The following is a 21,120-nucleotide window of genomic DNA, read 5'->3' as shown; positions in this document are numbered from 1 at the left end:
CCATTCTCCTTACACTGGCATTGAGGGTAGTACGTCTAGCACAGGAACTGCCCCAACAGGTTTACACCATCAGAGAGTTCCTCTCCACAAGGGAAATTCTCTACTAGACAATTATGGCCAAACTTCTGAACATCACAAAGTGCAAAGATCATACTGGATATTCTGGCCTTAAGTATATGACCAGGTATGAAAAGGAGCTAGATAATTTATCACTGTTTCAAAACCAACCAACCAAATAACATAACACCATGTGGTAGTGAAAGGTATTGAGTTTCAGGGATCTTATAAGAATACTACAATATTATACACACTGAAGTACACCTGTATTACTAGTGTAAGATATAGTGGTTTTGACCACAGCTGGAGGACACTGTAGTGTTTCTTTATATGGAAGTCCTTGAGACTTGAAATCCTATATCTTATACAAAAGGTTCTAGGGAATGCTTCAGCAAAGTATCTTGACCCTTATATGGAAGGATGACATATAGGGCTGAGAGTAGTTCAGTTTGGATTCCCATTTAAATTTTGGTCTCTGCTGAGACTGACAGTAAGGTAGCCAATTAATGCCAGCAATGGTGATTGTTAGATTGTCTATAGGGAATTGGACTGAGACCACCAATTCATTTCCCATAGGCCACCAAATGTCTTTCAGACACTAACAATTTTAGTCACTATGGACCAGCCTGTTAACCTGAATTGGACATGAATCAGTGAGCTAGAGATTAAGTACTTTGTATCATATTACTACTCCTTTGAGTCATCCAGTCCACACATTAGCAATATCTATAGCAACGCATACTAAGAATAATTAAATCTCATGCTTCAGAACAGAAGCTTGTTGCCTGCTGGGGTTCAAGAAGGAATTCTCTACCCATATCAAATGGCTACGTGATCTGAAGAGTCAACAATGGTTTCCTCTGGAGCATTAGCTGTTGTCAACTCTTGAAGGTAGGGCATCAGATAGAACAGACTAGTGGTCTGATCTGCTATAGCAATTCCTACATTCCCACAAATAGGACATAATTATTTCCTTAGTAGGACTGTAATTGGTACATTTTCAGTCCATTGCATTGGAAATAAGGCAGATAATGAAAATGTTCCTTCTTTTTCTCATATGAAACACAATGAAAATCAAACCCTAAGAGTTTTTCTGAACTACTGATCTGTCAATGGTTGTCTGACATAGATATAATTTCTCTGAATTTATTATGGTAGACTTGAAAGTGGGAAGTTTCAGAAAGGTAAAAGAAAGTCAACAAAATACCAGAGCTATAGCACAAAGATTAATTTCTTCCTCTTTCATTTCACATTCTTGTCAACTCTACTATAAAACCTAAAGAAGTTTCCATTGTCCACGCAGAACCTTCCAGATTCTTTTGATTCATTAAAACCTTTAGAGATATTGATTCAATATGATGATATCCCAATAATGCCTAGAACTTTTTCTTAGGCAAGGCAGTCCACTGTTACATGAAGCCATGTATTCAAGGGCCAATGAATAACTATTACAAATCAAGGTCATAGCAGAATTATAAGAAGAGAAGCTCAGATTACTCCTGTAAATATGTGTTGGAAGTCATCAGCAAGATGCTCCGTTAGTTAACCATAAGACCCACAGAAACATGAATATACATAGCATGATGTTTCTGGTGAAATAATTTATGGTTTAATTACATCTTCCTAGCCATGATTAATCTTCTAAAAAAATAGGACCACTGTAATAGCATATATTGTGTTTTGTAAAATATACCATACTTAGCATTGTAAAAGATGTCATACTTAGCAAACTGCTTACGTTGCTCATTGGTGACTTCCTGCATAAACTGGAACACTGGAAATATGTTTGTGATGAGATGAAAAAAAATCTGCGGCAACCATAGGCAACTCTTTCCAGGCTCAGTAAATATCCTGACTAAGCTGCAAGAGGAGGACAATTTATCAGCTGAAGCAGCAGGTTTCAAATCACTGAACATTATTTCCTATATGCTTGAGAAACTCTCAGAACAGCAGAAAGCTATGCTCAACTGCTTAAAGAAGCAGAAGACAAACAACCAAAACTAAACAAATAAAAACCAGCCGCCGGAAAAAATCCAGTCCATTGAACTTGATAGCCAGTGATGAGTTCATAAACCAGGCACTATCACAGATACAATTAATTTGGAGAAAAATGTGACATCTCTGCTTTAGCACTAGAACAGTGGTTCCTAAACTTGTTCTGCCTCTTGTGCAGGGAAAGCTCCTGGCGGGCCAGGCTGGTTTGTTTACCTGCTGTGTCTGCATGTTCGGCCGATTGCGGCTCCCAGTGACCACGGTTCGCAGTTCTAGGCCAATGGGAGCTGCTGGAAGCAGCGCGGGCCAAGGGACATACTGGCCGCTGCTTCCAGCAGTTCCCATTTGTCTGGAGCAGTGAACCACGGCCACTGGGAGCCGTGATTGGCCAAACTTGCGGATGCGGCAGGTAAACAAACCAGTCCAACCTGCCAGCGGCTTTCCCTGCACAAGTGGCGGAACAAGTTTGGGAACCACTGCACTATACTAACTAGGCAAAATATTTCTCATCACTGACAAAACTGATGGAAAATAAAAGTAAAATATTTACTAAAGGGAGAGCTGGTTAAAAAAAAAAGACTGTTTTGGGGAATTTTTGGATTTTTTAATTCCCTGATATGTTTTCATTAAAACAACATGTGAAAAATAAAATCTGCTCTCAAAAAACAAAAATTGAAGGCTTTTTTGGCCTTTTGGTTTTTGCACCCATCCCTGTCTTTTCTGCTGTCAAAAAGGGGAAGAAGATGTGCAGAAAGGGAAAGAAAAGGGGAAATAACATTTTCCAGAAATTTGTTGTTTTTGGTTTTCTATGGAAGAAACATTTTTAAAAGAAATTGTTTTTTTTCTTTAGAAAAAAAGGTCATTTGCTATAAAAATAGTTGAGATAGGTAATTTTTGACTAGCTTTATGGGCTACATTTTGACTCAAGATGACATGCTCAGACAGGGTCAAAGGGGAAATTTATAACTCCCCTCATGACCATGTATGGCCACTTGAAGTTTCAGTTTGGGCACAAAAGAGTGAGGGGCACTGTATGTTCACTCCCCCCACCCCTGCTGCCTTCTTTCCCCAAACACACTAATCTGGAGCAAATGGGTAGGAAAGCTTTTGATATGGTGTCCCCCCAGTATTCTTGCCAGCAAGTTAAAGAAGTATAGATTGGATGAATGGACTATAAGGTGGACAGAAAGCTGGCTAGATTGTTGGGCTCAACAGGTAGTGATCAATGGCTCGATGTCTAGTTGGCAGCCGTTATCAAGCGGAGTTCCCCAGGGATCAGTCCTGGGGCAGTTTCGTTCAACATTTTTATTAATAATCCGGATGATAGAATGGATTGCACCCTCAGCAAGTCTGCAGATGACACGAAGCTGGGGAGAGGTAGATACACTGGAGGGTAGGGATAGGGTCCAGAGGGACCTAGACAAATTCGAGGATTGAGACAAAAGAAATCTGATGAGGTTCAACAAGGACAAGTGCAGAGTCCTGCACCTGGGATGGAAAAATCCCAGGCACCGCTATAGGCTGGGGACCCACTGGCTAAGCGGCAGTTCTGCAGAAAAGGACCTGGGGATTACAGTGGATGAGAAGCTGGATATGAGTCATCAGTGTGCCCTTGTTGCCAAGAAGGCTAACCAGATATTGGGCTGCACTAGTAAGAGCATTGCCAGCAGACCGAGGGAAATGATTATTTCCCTCTATTCGGCACTGGTGAAGCCACATCTGGAGTATTTTGTCCAGTTTTGGGCTCGCCACTACAGAAAGGATGTGGATAAATTGGAGAGTCCAGCGGAGGGAACGAAAATGATCAGGGGGCTGGGGCACATGCCTTACAAGGAGAGGTTGAGGGAACTGGGGTTATTTAGTCTGCAGAAGAGAAGAGTGAGGGGGGATTTGATAGTAGCCTTCAACTACCTGAAGGGGGGTTCCAAAGAGGATGGAGCTCGGCTATTCTTAGTGGTGGCAGATGACAGAGCAAGGAGCAATGGTGTCAAGATGCAGTGGCCAAGGTCTAGGTTGGCTATTAGGAAAAACTATTTCACTAAGAGGGTGGTGAAGTACTGGAATGGGTTACCTAGGGAGGTGGTAGAATCTCCATCATTAGAGATTTTTAAGGCCCGGCTTGACAAAGCCCTGGATAGGATGATTTAGTTGGTGTTGGTCCTGCTTTGAGCAGGGGGTTCGATTAGATGACCTTCTGAGGTCTCTTCCAACCTTAATCTTCTATGATTGTATGAAGGAGAAGGGAAAATCTTGCTTTGCCCCTCAATGCACTAGGGCCAAGAGAGCTGACATGTCATTATATAAGATCCAGGAGTTGTAATTTGTTGATGTTATGCTCTTGTAGTGGCATAATGATGTCTTACTCTCTACTAAAAGTTGTATTGTTTGGATATACTCTAGCACTACATTTTTGAAAAAAAAGCATTTTTGTTGTTGTTTCTTCGTGACTTGTTTCTTCATGACTTGTTCACATTTTCCATTGAAAAAGAGAGAGAGCCACTGTCATAGCGCACACACACCCTCTTTATTTTCCATGAAGGCTTCAATTCCACATTCACAAGGGACAATTAGATTCTCCACATAATTCAGTCCATCAGAAAATGAAAACAAGGCAGAATCTCTGAGTGTTGAAAAGGAGAAATCAAGTATATGCAGTAAACACCATTGGGGGTTACAGGACCAGTAAGTTAGAGGAGAATTTAGCCCTTTGTCTACTGAAAGAGATTAGCGGGATCAGCAGACCATGCTCCAAACTCGCTTACACCTGCTTTTGTCTTGTTTACAGTGAATTGTAAACTCTCTACACAAGACATTCATGCTGAATATCTGTCTACATATGATCACACACTATGGGCCTTCCTCCTGCATGTTCTCCCTACATGTAACTCCTACAGACTTCAATGTGAGTTACGTGATCTAAGCTCTTGGGGGAACAGGCTCTAAATTTGTGTCTGTTTATTTGTCTGCATATTGTCTATGTGAACTACTGCCCTCACTGGAGGGAATGACTTATCTGTTCAATGGTAAGAGATCTGGACCCCTTCTACAGGCTGCAGCCTACCCAAAGTAAACCCTATTACTACTACAAATGTTAGAGAGCTTCATGGATTGCCTATAATTAACCAACTTCATGTCCAATTATTTTCTTTCTTTCTTTCTTTTTTTAACATCTGGAAAAAAAACACAAAAGAGATAAATTGTTTATTTAGTTACAAAGTTAACCACCGTAATTACCTAGAGCAAAAGGTTTCTTTCTTTTTTTTTCAAAATTTGTTTTCCTCCTATTATTATTTTGATTTTTTCACATATACTCCTGTACTGTCTTCAAATTCATCTTGACATTTTTAATTTAAAAAAAAAGAATTCAAAGTAACATATTTGGAAAGGACAAATAAGGACAGAGAAGTAGGAAAGGAAGAAAAGAAAGAGGCAAAGGGTAGAAAAAACAGAGGATTCCTTTTGTGTTATCCAGGCATTCTTGGAGAAAGAGGTCTATAAGTAGGAGAAAATATTCCTCAACCTCATAATCTCCTTCCATTTCTATTATAAAAGTCAATATTACAGAGGCATCTTCATTCTTGGTCAAACATTTAGCAGCATGGTCATTTCCATGTTCAAGATAGTTAAGTCCCAGACAGACTGCGAAGAGCTATAAAAGGATCTCACAAAACTGTCTGACTGGGCAACAAAATGGCAGATGAAATTTAATGTTGATAAATGCAAAGTAATGCACATTGGAAAACATAATCCTATCTATACATATACAATGATGGAGTCTAAATTAGCTGTTACCACTCAAGAAAGAGATCTTGGAGTCATTGTGGATAGTTCTCCGAAATCATCCACTCAATGTGCAGCAGCAGTCAAAAAAATCAACAGAATGTTGGGAATCATCAAGAAAAGGATAGATAATAAAACAGAAAATATCATATAGCCTCTATATAAATCCATGGTATGCCCACACCTTGAATACTGCATGCAGATATGGTCGCTCCATCTCAAAAAAGATATATTGGAATTGGAAAAGATTCAGAAAAGGGCAACAAAAATGATTAGGGGTATAGAATGGCTTCTATATGAGGAGAGATTAATAAGACTGGGACTTTTCAGCTTGGAAAAGAGGCGACTAAGGGGGGATATGATAGAGGTCTATAAAATCATGAGTGGTATAGAGAAAGTAAATACGGAAGTGTTATTTACTTCTTCTCATAACACAAGAACAAGGGGGCACCAAATGAAATTAATAGGTAGCAGGTTTAAAACAAACACAAGAAAGTATTCTTTCATGCAACGCACTGTCAACCTCTGGAACTCCTTGCCAGAGGGTGTTGTGCAGGCCAATACTATAACAAGGTTCAAAAGGGAGCTGGATAGATTCATGGAAGATTGGTCCATCAATGGCTATTAGCCAGGATGGGCAGGAATGGTGTCCCTAGCCTCTATTTGCCAGAAACCGTGATTGGGTGACAGGGTATGGATTTCTTGATGATAACCTTTGGGGCGCCTGCCATTGGCCACTGTCAGAGGACAGGATACTGGGCTTGATGGACCTTTGGTCTGACCCAGTATGGCTGTTCTTATGTTCTTATGTCTTTTTTGAATCCTCTGATTCAGCACAATAAATAAGTACCAGTATTTCTAGAGGACATGTATATTACAACCTGCAGAGGCAAGCAGTAAAGGAAAAAGAGTGAAGGAAGACATTGCCAGTAGTACAGGTAGTGCTAAGAGTAGTGCTGTTGGGTCAGGGATACCACAATGATGGCAAAGAAAACCTCTATTAGGGCGAAATCCAATTCTCACTGAAGTCAATGAAAGTTTTTCCACTGATTTCATTTGTAGTTGATTAGAGCCTTTGGTGCATATACTGAGATGCCATTTTCAATATAGAGAGTTAAGTTACTGCTGAATAAATCAATCAAGCTTCTGAGTTTATCTTGTAAATTATTTGTGTCAAAGTGCTATGGAAAAATGATACAGAACCAATACATCACATAAGTGATACAGAAACAAATGTATTAATGTTCATCTAGTAAACAAAATTTCCCCCTTCTCCCCACCCCCCATGATCTTTTTAATTTGCTGCACTTGTTCAGCGTAAAAACTAAAAGAGTTGTGAAGGCTGAACCAATGAAATTTAAAATAAAACTTTGGGACAGAGTGGCCCACATCCTTTTTTAAACTGATTTTAGTAAATAATTCTTACTTTTTGGCACTACTTCATCACTAACATGCTATCAATGACACATGCATTGCTTCTCCCCTATGGATCAGTCATCAGCCAAGACCTTCTATATTGCATGCTCTTGGGGGCAAAGGCTATTTGTTGATTTTTATGAATATCAAATTACTTGTAGAGAGAGAATTCCTTTAGTCATTGCCTCATAAAAGTGCCAGCAGCATATAAAATGTACTTGGATTAGACAGAGTAGATATTTGAGGGTAGGTAGCTAAGATATTGTACTGCAACTTTATTCACTGCTGGCAATACCTTTTTCTTGTTGTGCCAAGGAAAGGCTCATTATTTTGGGTGAATAATACTATTCATTCAGATGTGTTCCAACTATAGAGAAACAAGCAATGAAGATCTAACAGGAACCACAACTTGTGTCTTCATCAGACCAAAATAAAGAAGTCATTCCTGGAGCTTTTTTGGTTAGCGTTGCATAGGACTCAGAGATAGTGATGGATATATTTGTGAACATATTTCCCTTCATCCTTTTTTGTGCTCCTGATTTTCAACTATATTCCCAGTCATTGTTTTGATTTCCTCTCTCTCATTATAGAGGAAATTTTTCTTTCTTGTTTCCAATGTCACTCTGTCCAAAATTAGTGCTGCAGTTATTGAAGAGAATGTTGTGACCATGCACTATTTTGGCTTTACTCCTCCAGAAAGAGACAACAAGGCATGGATTTAGACTGCGGGAATCTGAAGGAATGACACACATACGTCTCTGATTTCTTGTTGTGCCATATGAAGATACAATGGCATGACTCTGACTCCTTGATGTGCAATGGTGTTAGGCATGCTTTTCATCCAGTGCGCTGCTGTAGTGCATCAAATGTTTCAAAATAATCAAGCATATGACACTTCTTTCCACCAAGCAATCAAATGAGAAAAGTAGACCAAGTACATTGGGATGCATCAGAGGAAAAGTCCAGTCTCCAAAAAATGCAAGGATGCTCATCAGACTTTCCACAAAACCCAATAAACACAGATTATTCTTCTGCTACTGCATGCCTGATCAATTTAAGTAGCATACATTATTACAGGGCTACTCATTCACAGCTTTTAGAGTAGCAGCCCTGTTAGTCTGTATCCACAAAAAGAAAAGGAGAACTTGTGGCACCTTAGAGACTAACAGATTTATTTGAGCTTTCGTGAGCTACAGCTCACTTCATCAGCCCTGTGTGCTGGGACAAGGGAAATGAGATCCCAAGCTGTGTGTCTGGTAAAGAGAATGTGTCTCCGGCTCTTCTTTGTCTGTGGAGCAGACAGAAGGTGCCTTTCAGCCTGTGATGGTTGAGAATAGTGCAGTTGTCTCAGAGTTGGTTCTGGATTCTACTAAAGCCCAGGAAGGGAATAGTCCTAAGTTTGCATCTGCTAGGGAGAATGGCACTGTAACTAGGTTGCATATGCTCAAATAAATTTGTTAGTCTCTAAGGTGCCACAAGTACTCCTTTTCATTCACAGCTGTTTGTGGCTTGAATAGTTACTCAAGCAGGTACCAGGTGGAATTCTTATGGTGAGAACACAGAGCTTGGGTTGGAACGAGATTCCTTTGTTTTTCAAGTAATTATGAGGTGCAATGGTGGTGGGAGGAGGGGGGGGAATAATGAGCGTTAATACTAGGGGCAGCTGTCAGTAGGTTTCCCACATCCTAATATTTCTTTGATATGTCAAAGTCTCTAACTATCCTAAACACAGCTGAGGTGTAAAATGTCCATCTTTAATTGACCTTGGGGGACAATTTTCCAGGCACAAATGGAAGTTAAGCATCTAACCCACACTAATTTCCAACAGGAGTTAGGTGATTAATTAATATTTGTCCCTTCCCTCCCTCACACATGATTTGCCTTGTGTGACAGGCAGGTCAGAGCAAGACAGGACTTTGCCCTTGTAGGTGAAGCTTAAACACCTTTTTACACAAACTTAATCATAAAACAGAAGAGTAAATGTAAAGAATGCTCTGGCTCTTGTGACAGCCCAAACCAAGGTCTAAAGTGTGTCTCATTTCAGCCAAAATCCAGAGAATAAGAGGAAACCCTGTTCTCACTTCCCACCTACAACTGTCCGCTCTGTCCTTCTTCACAGAGATCTTACATTCTACACTCAACCCCGTGAGCCTCCACAACAGATCCCACTCTAGTGTGCCTGAGGATCAGGATTAATTAACCCCTTCACAGATAGCCTATCCTTGCACAGCCACAAATTAAGGGGACAAAAATGCAGTCCTTCCTCTAGTCACAGTAGCACAGTCAATCCCTGCCCTGCCAGCCTCTGGGTGGCATCAATACACTCTGCCACAGTCCATTAGCAAAGGCAATACATTCAAGAGAGATTGACAAAGATCTAAGTTATGTCCACACTGCCTCCAGAGCACATGCATTGTAGCACGAGGTTTTTCAACCCTGCCTATGGCAGGGTGCTGCTGTGTTTTTCCCCATCTTCTGACACTACTACCCTGGGACCAAATCTTCTCTTCCATCATCTGCCTCTGCCATTCCCTAGGCCACTCACCTGCTCCAGACTCCTGGAACTTTAAAGGAGTATGTCCTGGAATAGACAGGACCCAATCCCCACTTCTCCTTAAAAGGGATGACAGTGTTACATCACCCCTGCAATATAACGTGATCCTTGTTCACAAACCTGCTACATGTTAGTTACATGAGAGGATGAACTCAGTCTGCCACTAGACAAGTTATCAAGAGAAGAGGAAAAGCACACAGTGTGGTGGCTTAGGCCCACTTTTTGTCACCTCTGAGAATCCAAACTTTATTATCAGTACCACATAGGAACGTGTATCTTTTATGCTCAATGGGACACTTTTGGGAAGAAAAGTAAGGTCTTTGGGATATTTCCTCTCTTCTAAGTGCAAATTCCAGCAGCTTCAAAACCCTTCACCTTAGCAACTGCAAATGGAAAGGACAACTTGTTCACTACCAGAGTTTTTGAATAGTTTTCACTGAATTATTTGCTCTTTCAAGTGCTTTGGGATACTACCAGTTGTGCACTGTGTCAGGTGCTGCCTTGTGTCTTCGATACTTTCCATGCTGCTAACAAAATAAGGCAAAGAGGTGATATGTATTTACAGGAATAGAACTGTGTAATTACAGGAGTGAACCTGGGTTAGAATGTCACTCTCTTCTGGGGAAATATATGCCCTCAATCCTATTGCCTGCCTCATTTCCATCTCATCCATAATACAAGGCTGGCTGAGATCTACTATTATAGCACAGAGGATGTCTTCCACTGTGTATTGTGCCTTCCATACCCTCCATCATGAGGAAAAGTACTTCCCTGTGGTTGTCTACTGGGCGTTCTATATATTCATTCCTTTTCAGCATATAACACAGATTACAGTTCTGTTTATCAAGAGAATTTATTAATGATATTCCTCCCCCTTGACAGACACTACTCATTCTTTTTAATATTCATGGGAATATTATGAATTCAAACTATGACATATACCAAAGGCAAATAGATGAGGTTGGTGCCAGAGAGTTATTAGTTTTGACGGGCACAATGAGAAGGAGCACAGTGCAGATTCTTTTGCTTCTAATTTGACAGTATGTCATATTCCAGGTTGGAGGTAAAACTCCTCATATCTGCTGCTCCACTTTTCTCCAACTCCCCTGATCATACTGTGCTACCTACTACCTGCTGCCCTGCAGACTTTCCTCACCAGCCTCAGCTGTGCTGCTGTCTTCAGTCTCCTCTCCTGCTGTTGCCATGCTATCCACTACTTCATACCTTTGTTGCACCTGCTGTTCTATCTACTATTGTCCCCCTGTGCTGCTGCTATGTCATTTCCCCTCCCTGCTGCATTTTTCCACCTAACTCACTGCCTTAGAGTAAATCTATTTATGCTGGATAAAAACTTCACATTTCACAGAAACTATTCTAAAAAGAGGATGGAGCTAAGTGGTCAGAAACATGAGAAGGAAGATGACTGTAGCAGCTGAGTTTTGAATAGAGTAGCAGGAGTGCTAAGGAGAGGGGTGTCTAAGTCACAATGTTTCTCAGGACTACTCTTGTCATGGTGCAGCTTAGAAACCTTGATCAGGAATGCACCTAAAGCCAGAATCCAGCTCTTAAACAGATTCTGATACAAGATACAATAAACCACATCAAAGAGAACTGACTCAACCCCAGTGATTATACTTCTCCTGACTTTAACATTTTGTTAGGAAGAGGAAGTAGAAGGAATCAGTATTAACAGAGATTAAGCAGATTTAAAACTAAAGCAATCTGTTTGTCCAATGTTGGTGGTGCCTGCTAAATGGCAAATAATAAAATCTAATTGCCACATAAATGTGTGTGGTAATCCATCTCCCATAGAATCAACCCTATGCCAATTACTTCACACTGTAATGTGAAGGAGGGAGGTGGTTATGCTGTGTGTGGGGTGAGGTGTTCAGGCATTCCAAATGCCCTTCATTGTATTCCTGCTCTCAACACACCTCTAAATTGCATACAACTAAAAACCAGACAAAATAACATGAAGCTGTCTTTTCATGCTATACGGTATCCAGATTTCCCTTCCTGTTTCCTGTAGACAGTTCCTCCATAATTACTCACTCACTCTCTGTTTGATAGCAAACACCTAATGCTAGCCCAGTTTATGCTTTCAAGATGTACACAAAAAGGGATTCCTCTGTATGTATATCGTCCCTGTCCAGTTGAAAGAGGGATTTTCAAGGATCAGTCATCTCTCCAGAACTCTTCCCCCTTCCTAGGTCTTCACCTGGTCCCCTATATAGACCATTAAGCTGTTATCAGATGTTAAAAAGCTTTGCCACTCCAAATGTATACTGGGACCGAATCTGAAAGAAGTGAAAGGCTTAGTATCCTATTACCAAACCCCTCGCCGATCCAATTGCCTTCCAATAGTCTACAAAAACTTTTACATGAATCAGCTACTACTGCAATAAGGCTGCTTAGTCAGCACTCCAGGCCCCTTTAAGGGTGTTACACAGTACTACTAGCACTGCATATTTTTAAGAAAAGATTTGGAAGGTATCCCTCAGAGAATTCAAGGAGCAGGTTCAAAAAAATCTAGCTCAGATAGGCTTGAACCAAGTTCATGGGCTTATTTTGAGATGGGGAAAATCTGTCAATTCTTGGGGGAAGGGTTTTAGGCCATGATTGCAGACAGACAGACCTCCTCAAAAGGTTCAGATACTGTGTCATTAGGATACCTCTTAGATGCATTTCAAAGCTTTTGAAATTCACACATTACTAGTATAAACCTATGGATTTGGGCATTTCAGAAGGCTTCAGAGGCCAGCATCCAGACTACCTAAACCAGCTGGGAGCTGAGTAAATGAGTTGGGGGTGGGGGCCAGAGGGAAGGAATTTCCCCAGCTACAGAGCAGCTGCAGAATTGCACTCCAGAGGCTACTGCAGTGTAGACAACTATAGAGATTTTATTGAGACTATCCTGACTTTTGGTGATTTTCTTAAATCCCTAGCTTCTGGATTCTTTTGATTAGATGAGTATCTCAGCTTTGATTAAAACACAAGTTTCTAGCCATCACAGCTTCAGAAAAAAAGCTTGAAAACTGATCCCCTAAAGGCTCAAACACTAGAAGATAAATCAAAAGAACCACAAAATTAGTATTTTTTAAATCTCATGGTTCTTATACCAATCTTATTATTTTTGTGGGGGCTGACTAATGATTTCTGAATGCTTTGCATTAGTAATACTGCAAGTGTAGACCAACGGCTGGAGTAGCTTTCATTCACCTGCACACCGTGGCAAGGCACCCCTTCTGCCTTGCCGGACTTAGCGCTCCCTCCTCTGGCAGGGACAGGGCCTGGGTAAATGAGCCCTCCACTTTGGAGCGTGTCTGTCTTCCCTCTTTGGGGTTTGTTTCTCAGAGACTTCCTGGTAGGCCTCGGGGCAGGCCTGAGGAGTACTCCTCTGCCAAACAAAGGGAAAAAGTCTATAGCACACCGAAACAAAAGGGCCCCTCACTGGGCCCCTCACTGGGGCAGGTGTTGTCCTGTCACTGGCCCTGGAGTGTCAGTCCTTCCCCTAAACAGGCACTGGGTTTTGGGTATCTCCCCTACGGGGAGGAGCACAGTCTCTCACACTGGAGAAGCCTATCTCCCTGCTGCCTCCAGCCTTGCAGCGGTTTGTCTCCCCCCACCCTGCACCAGGAAAGAGATTCTAACAGGTTTCAGGCAGCCCTTAATTGCACTCAATTAAGTAACACAGGTCAATTAGGGAAACAGACTCTTAATGGAAAGCAGAAATGGAAGCCTACATTATAGTAAATCCTCAGGCCACAATCTTGACTTCCTTGCCTATTCATGGAGAGTACCACAAAGTGGGATTTTACGTTGCACAGGAACTATGCATCTCTTAACTCCTACCCCACTTCCCCTGCACATTTCAGTCACACTGGTTCCACTGTCATAGTACATTCTATAAATAGGAAGACACTGGCAGGGTTTGTCACTGTATGTGGGGACCTTGGGTTTTAGGGGATAGGAGGTGGGTCAGATTATGAAAAAATATGGACGATGACATCTCACCCACCATGTTTACAGATGTATCTGGAATTCTGCATCTAGGAAAAAACGCTATTTCTGCATGAAGAGTTCACATCCCTCTGGCAAGGGCACTGGAATTAACTTATGCATGATGATTTGGAAAAAGTTTATGGCTAATGCTTGTTCATTTGTACAAGTTTACACTTTTAAGTAAAATATTGTTCTTTGCTTTTCAATAAAGCAAAGCATTGAGTCTCAGGCTACAAGCTAGGGGTATAATTCCTAGGTCTCAGACCCACTCGTGTTAGCTCTCATTAAGGTAGCATTCTAAAAATAGTAGTGTAACTCGCAGTAGCATGGGCAGTGGTGAGTGGTGGCATGGGCTAGCTGGCCTAAGTACATACCCACAAGATTCAGACCAGTTTGTATTTGGGCAACCAGTCTGTGCTGCCAACTCCACTGCTTGTGCAACCACAGCTACACTGCTATTTTTGGCCTGCTAGCTTGATGTGAGCTACACAAGTATATCTTCGCAAACCAGCTCCAACTGTAGATATAGCCTTCATAAATGGGAAAGACCACTGCCGTTGACAGAGACCTTGTGAGAAGGTGAAATACATAATGTGGCAAAATTAATATGGGGCTGATGATAAAACAATAGAAACAAATGTTGCAGAAAATTGAAATCACTTCAGGTTCAATTTCCACTGCTAGAACAATTCACGTCTCCGTTAACAAGTTGGTTTAGTTCAGCCTTGCAAAATTCTATCCACTCTATCCATTCACCCAGCATGAGTAACATATTTTGATAGCCAAGTAAAATATTATTAGGTTATTTCATTATCACCAGTCATCATGGTAAAAGATGTAGATTTGTGCACACATGGGCTACTAAATCTTCATAGCAAGTTTGAAAGGATGTTTTAATTGCTAAATAGGGACATTGGGCCAAATATATACAACTCTGAAATCCCTGGAGTCACACCAGCAGTGAATTTGACCAGTTTTCTTTCAGATGTTTCAGACTGTAGGCTATTCCAGACTGTTAAAGAGGCAGAAGAGAAGGCAAATGAAAGCAAAAACATTGCAAAATCATATGAAGGGACAGACAACAGAGGTCCTGAGCTGAAGCAAGGATGGAGGCATGAAGCACCCAAGCTACCCATGAGATACCCTTGAGGCTGCGCAAGTAGCTCAAACAGATGCAGTTCAATGTCAAACTGATCTGAAGTGAGCTGTAGCTCACGAAAGCTTATGCTCTAATAAATTTGTTAGTCTCTAAGGTGCCACAAGTACTCCTTTTCTTTTTGCGAATACAGACTAACACGGCTGCTACTCTGAAAACTGATCTGAGTTCGAACAAAATGTTTCAGCATTTCTGAATCAAAATTTATTCCACCTTTTCATTCTGTGAAAAAAATTGACATTTCAAGTTTTTGTCCCGATTTTGGATGAAAGCAAATGTTGAAGTATTGGAATTTCTCAAGGTGAAGTAATTCTGATTTTTGGCCTAAAAAGTTAATGTCACGGTCAAGCATAATGCCTAGATTATGCATAGTAGAGGCAAATGGGCGGTTAAAGTTTAGGAGAGACAGAGGAGACAGAGTTATGTTTGAGGATGTTCCTCTCCAAAGTTGTACATCTGCTTTTGAAACATTTAATAGAAAGAGGCTGAGACAAAACCATGAGTTGGGTTTATCAACACAGGCAAAGGTTGGAGACAGAGGAGTTACTAAAGGCAGGGGTGCTGGAACAATTTGTATAATGTTGGTGCTGAGAGCCATTGAACCAAACTGTAAGCCCTGTATATGATGGAAAACACTTCAAGACAGTGGGTGCGGCAGCACCCCCAGCACTCCGAGTTCCAGCACCTATGACTAAAGGTGTAGAAAGATGTACAGTTGAATGAGGACAACATTTTCCTTTGGCAGTAGTAAGGGACCTGCAAATGATGGGCCCTCAGTTACACCCAGGCAACCACTCAACTTCACTAAGATTGCTGAATTACTTTAAACACAGCAGGTAGGTCACCAGAACTTGCATGGCTTCTGAGAGCATATTGTCAAGTATAGGAAACAAAGAGGAACAAAAGTATATTTAGAGAAGAACTCTGGAACCTTTTAATTGTGGGCTGGACTTTATGAGTGTGTGAACCATTTGAGCTATACTGACAACAGGATAGGGAGTATATCCAAAAAACTCACACCGAAGAAACCTTTGCTGTAACTCGGCAGGTATGCATGCCTAAATTGTTCTGCTTTTGTTTTTAAGACTCATTTCTCTTCATAGGCTATCCATTATAATTCTACACACAAACATAGGAACAGATCAGAATAATGAGGCATTAACTCAGTCTGCTCATTTTCTCTCCTAAAAGAAATAACCCATTTCTTCGATTCTAAGCACACTAATACCTCTCCATCTCCTGTTTTGTTGTTTACTTGAATATCCAGCAGTTGATGGATATTATGACTATGTCTACACTAGGGAATTCAACACAAAAATTTCAACCAGTGCTTAGCTCCCTTTCAGCTGAACTGGTGTCAGAACTGGTGGGGGCCAAGGTATATATAAGTTTACCATGGGCAAGCACTTTTATACACATTAATGTTCCTGCTAGTTCTAACTCCAATTAAGTTGAACTGGTGGTAGAACCAGTGGAAGTTTAGCAGTGTGGCCACAGCCCAAATGGATAGAGGTCCTGATCTTGCAAACACTTACACATGTGCTTAACTTGTAAAATCAAGTCAGCGGGACTATTCATGTTAAACAGATGCATAAGTGTTTGCAGGATCAGCATGTAATACGCTAGAGGAGTGCTATTGTCATTTAAAAGAAATAAATAATGGTATGGAAGAATAATTCAAAAGGAAGAGAAATACCAGTGAAATGTAACTGGGCTTTCCCATTATAGAATTCCCAGTCTCCCATTTCACTTGTTAAATTAATCAACTTTATGAAACAAAACAAACAAAACCCCCACTCACTTTATATGTCCTATGTCATGATTTAATTATGCTGATGAAACAAGACATACTAATTCATTAAAAATAAAAAACCCTCAAGCACACAGTATTGCTGGTGAGGGAAAGACTGAAAACCTGTATTATGATAGAAAGTCTGTTTGATCAAGGTCACTTACTGTATCGTGAAGATTATTATTCTTTTACCCAAAGATTTTTTTGCTGTGTGGCAAATTACAGAAAAATTCCACCAGAAAGTCAGTGTCTAATATAATTCACCTCCCTAGTTTAAAATGTTGACACACTTTTATGTTCCTTAATATTTGTGCATTGAAATTCTGCAGCCACAATGTTAGCAAATCCATGAGCAATGGATGTGTTTGCATGCAGAGAGAATATTGTGGAATTTCAAATGTGAAGAAAACAAAGGAATGTTGGATTTTATAGTCTATCCTAACTGCCAGCAGCATTTATCTTTACATGAATACACCAAGCAGCATATTTTGTGACATTATAGTGCCCTCTAGTGTCTTACTAAGCATAGCATCGTTAACTCAACTAATTTTTATAAAGTAACATAACAAAAAATCAACAACACTATGTCTGAACAATATTAAGATGTAGCTGTGATACAATAAAATAAGTAAAAAATGTTTAACTTCTCTTATCAGCTCATGACAATATGCATATTCCAAGTTGTATCCGTTTCATATACTGTCAAAATCTAGCTTTATAGTCACATACATATTCTCTCTCTCTCTCTCTCTCTCTCTCTCTCTCTCACACACACACACATACACACACTTGCAGAGCCTGTATAGCTGTGGAAAAACAAGCTGGATTTTTTTCTGTCTCATTCTACAACAATAACTTTGAAAATCTGATTCTGATTCCTGAATTGTAATTGTCCATAATTAGAGCAAAGATATAGAAAGCAGAAAGAACACTATTTGATTTTCAAATGCCACAATTAAGCGGCAGCGCTAGCAATTAGAAAATCTTGATTAGACTAGTAAACAAAGCATTTCTGATAAGGAAGCCACTGATGGGAAAGTGAAATATCAAACGTGAAATATCATAAAATCCACAGTAATTACCTAGGTCAGCTCATTATCTTTAACTCAGAAGGAGGTTAAAAGAAAATTCAGTGAGCTCAAAATGGAATATTAATATCAACTTTGAATTTCCTGCATTTTGCCAATTAGTGTTATAACCTGAATGTTATGAAATGTAGATTTCTTCATCTTAATTTATTAGTTTTGTATTTCCTAAGAAATATATTTTTATATAAAAAGTTATCAAATACAGAATATTTTGCCATGAAATCAGAATGAATTTTCTTGGTTATATATAATTGTAGAACATTTTAAAAAATACATATTTACACATTCTTTCAAATATGTATTGTATTCATCCAACCCTAATTGATTCCTTAAGAGCCATTCTTGCCAATCAAATTATTATTCAGTTCACTCACTCACACAAAATTTGGTTGACAAGATTATTATTTTAATCTTTAAAACTGTTATTTATTTAAATGAGATCTGTACCTACACAAATGTAGGTACATTTAATGTTCCAGGCATCTGATATTTCAGAATGTTTCTTTTATTTGAGAATTAGCACAAAACTGTTTTTCATGCAAGTTATTATACCAAATGGTAAGAATTAGCAGGTAACTGAACAGAGCACTCAGGGTAATACAGTATTTACTTCCCTAATTTACAAGCTCTAATAAACGGGCTTTATGGGAAATACTAAATAACAGGCTTCGGGTCAGAATTTCTCCCAAACAACAAGTAAGGACAGGGCAGTTTTATAATGTTGCTACGCTTCTACTCCAGCTCTTGGATTGTGCTCTCTGTGAGTGTTTATGGTATTTAGAACGGTGGAAAGAATTTTTAGAATTCTACAGTGAGGACGTGATTCTCAATTTAATTCTATAGAAACCTGGAGTAATTTCTATAGACTTATTTAATTGCTATAAACTCTTACTGCTTTCATGCTTATTAACTTCACCTATTGGATTTTTTTTTCACGGGGTCCTAAAGCCTTATGTTCTTATCACTCTCCTGTCTTCCTGCCTAGTGTAAAGTTGAATTTTTTTCTGTGCATTTTTGGTCTTACATAACCGTGCATTATTACTGAATTGAGAGTGTAAGAATAATGAGAATAAACTGATTTCACATGGACATATTAATTATTATCAGTTATAGTAATCTTTATATAGTACTGTAAACTTTAATTACTCTTGACAAATATAACTATCCATCTACATATTACACAAGAATTATTGTACTTACTTTTGAGGTCTAAGTTTCTGGCTCCTGCTGTGCTTTGTGTTGTGATTTTAGTGTCAATCTTCACAGTATGAAGATTATTGGTATCCCTCGATATCATCACATTGTGCCACTGATTGTCATTCAGAGGTTTATTAGAATTTCCTTTGATGAGATTTGCACCATTTCCCAAATCAAACACATAGTGTAAATACCTGGATAAAGTACATTATTTTTTAAAGTTAGTTTTTCTTGTATACCTGAGAAGGTACAAATTAAGGCACCCTATATTTTATTTCCCTGGGTTTTTTTTCAGTGACACTGGCAAGCGAGGAAAACAACCCCGAGTATGAAGGGCTGGATTCTCAAGTGGGGTAAATGAACTTAGATCCAGTGAAATCAACACTGACTTATATTAGCTGAAGATGTAGCCCCAGGTTTCTAACTATTAGCTGAAGCAGCAGGGTGCATTAGCATTATTTTTTGTCTATGACCTATACAAACTATATTATTACTTGCTTTTCATATTTAACTAAGTTTCAGCCTTAAAAAAAAGAAAAAGATTCAGAGAACGTTTACCAACCAGATTCTAACAAGTTAGGAAGGTCAAGGTTTTCAACCTAAACCTCATGATTTTAACATGTCTAAGGACTGTAAAAAACCCCAAACTATTTGGCTTATGTACATACCCTTTAACTAATTCAACTACAATGAAATCGTTTCCATCTCCACTGTTATAGAGTATCAGTCCATCCAGCGATGTTGTTTTGAATTGGAAAAAAAGGTGCATAGATGTGTAGGCTTGTAGTGTGGCCAGAGCAACATAGCTTGCTTTTGTTTTAAAGGTGACAGGATCTGCTATGATATTCCTGAACCCAAATCTGGCATTTAGCTCACAATAATCAATGTCTCCATTTTTACATAGATCAATGTATGCCATGCCGTTAAATGTGAGACTTTGCAGATGTCCAATGAAATTAGAGGGAACAGAGGACAGGTAGCGGCGTTCTGTTATTATTCCTGTCTCTATGTTATGGAATTCCAGTCTTGTGTGATCACCAGCCATTTGACCTTAAAACAACAATAATAAACAACGTTAGTGTCTGAAATGGATGCACGTGAAATGGTTGCAAATCCATAATAATTTTTAAATCTGTAGGATTTACATTTTAAAAACATACAGGCTCCACACATAAAATTGCCTAAACTGATTCAAAGCCTATTAAAGTCACTGGAAGACTTTTCATTGCCTTCAATAGGTATTGGATCAGGCCTCAAGTGCACCCCAAATATGTGCACAATAAGGCCAGGTCTACACTACAAACATACCTTGGCATAAGTACGTAGCTGAGGCGTGTGAAAAATCCACACCTCAGAGGACACAGTTATACCGATCTAAACTCCAGTATAGACAGCGCTATGTGAACAGGAGGGCTTCTCCTCTCAACATAGCTATCTCCTCTAGCAGAGCTGGATTAACTATGTAAACGGGAAAAACTGGACCCTTTTAAGTGCCTTAATATTGTTTGTTAATGAGATCAAAGATTCTGCTTGCCTTCAGCCACCTATGCAGATTTCTTTTACCAGGAGCATGTGTAATTTGTGTGGCATGTAGTGTATGGGACTGCAGGTGAGGCTAAATGAGATAAGAGCTAAAATCAGTCTAAAATTTTTGGCTCACATCTGAAAAACAGTTTTTGTCACCCCTTCCCGGGAGGCCTGGATCAACGATAATATCACACTCTCTATCAGTACCTGGCCCAAGCCAGGGAAGCTAATGATCCAAACTGTGGACCAAATTCAGTGATGAATCTGGGTCATATACCATCTGAGGCACATTGCGCATATGCTAAGAAGAAGAAGACTCCCTTCCTCTCCTCCCTCAAAAGTAACTCACTATTTTCACACAACTATCCAAAGGTATTTTGGAGCATGTTAGCAACATTCACAGATTTATATGGTGACATCCTGCCCCCATTGAAGTGAACGGGAGTTTTGCCGTTGTCTTCAGCGGGTCAAGGATTTTACCCAAAGATTTTAAAAAGCCACAAGGGATTATGATGATTATCTGCAAGGATGGGCAGGGATGGTGTCCCTAGCCTCTGTT

General features: G+C 39.8%; 1 protein-coding gene across 41 annotated transcripts in view; it reads right to left on the bottom strand.

Moving 5' to 3' along the window:
• Positions 1-21,120, bottom strand: part of NRXN1 (neurexin 1) — a 1,286,326-nt gene that overhangs the window by 611,045 nt on the left and 654,161 nt on the right. For all 41 annotated transcript variants that reach the window (XM_038395424.2, XM_043511917.1, XM_043511928.1 and 38 more), the window contains 2 exons: positions 19,703-20,084; positions 19,038-19,228 (listed from right to left, as the gene is read on the bottom strand). In XM_038395424.2, coding sequence (XP_038251352.1) covers positions 19,038-19,228; positions 19,703-20,084 — 573 coding nt within the window. The remainder of the gene's footprint in view (positions 1-19,037; positions 19,229-19,702; positions 20,085-21,120) is intronic.

Source organism: Dermochelys coriacea, chromosome 3 (assembly GCF_009764565.3).
Source record: "Dermochelys coriacea isolate rDerCor1 chromosome 3, rDerCor1.pri.v4, whole genome shotgun sequence".
Classification (NCBI taxonomy): Eukaryota; Metazoa; Chordata; order Testudines; family Dermochelyidae; genus Dermochelys; species Dermochelys coriacea.
Note: the sequence above shows the minus strand (reverse complement) of the source record. Positions and strands in the feature narration are given on the sequence as shown.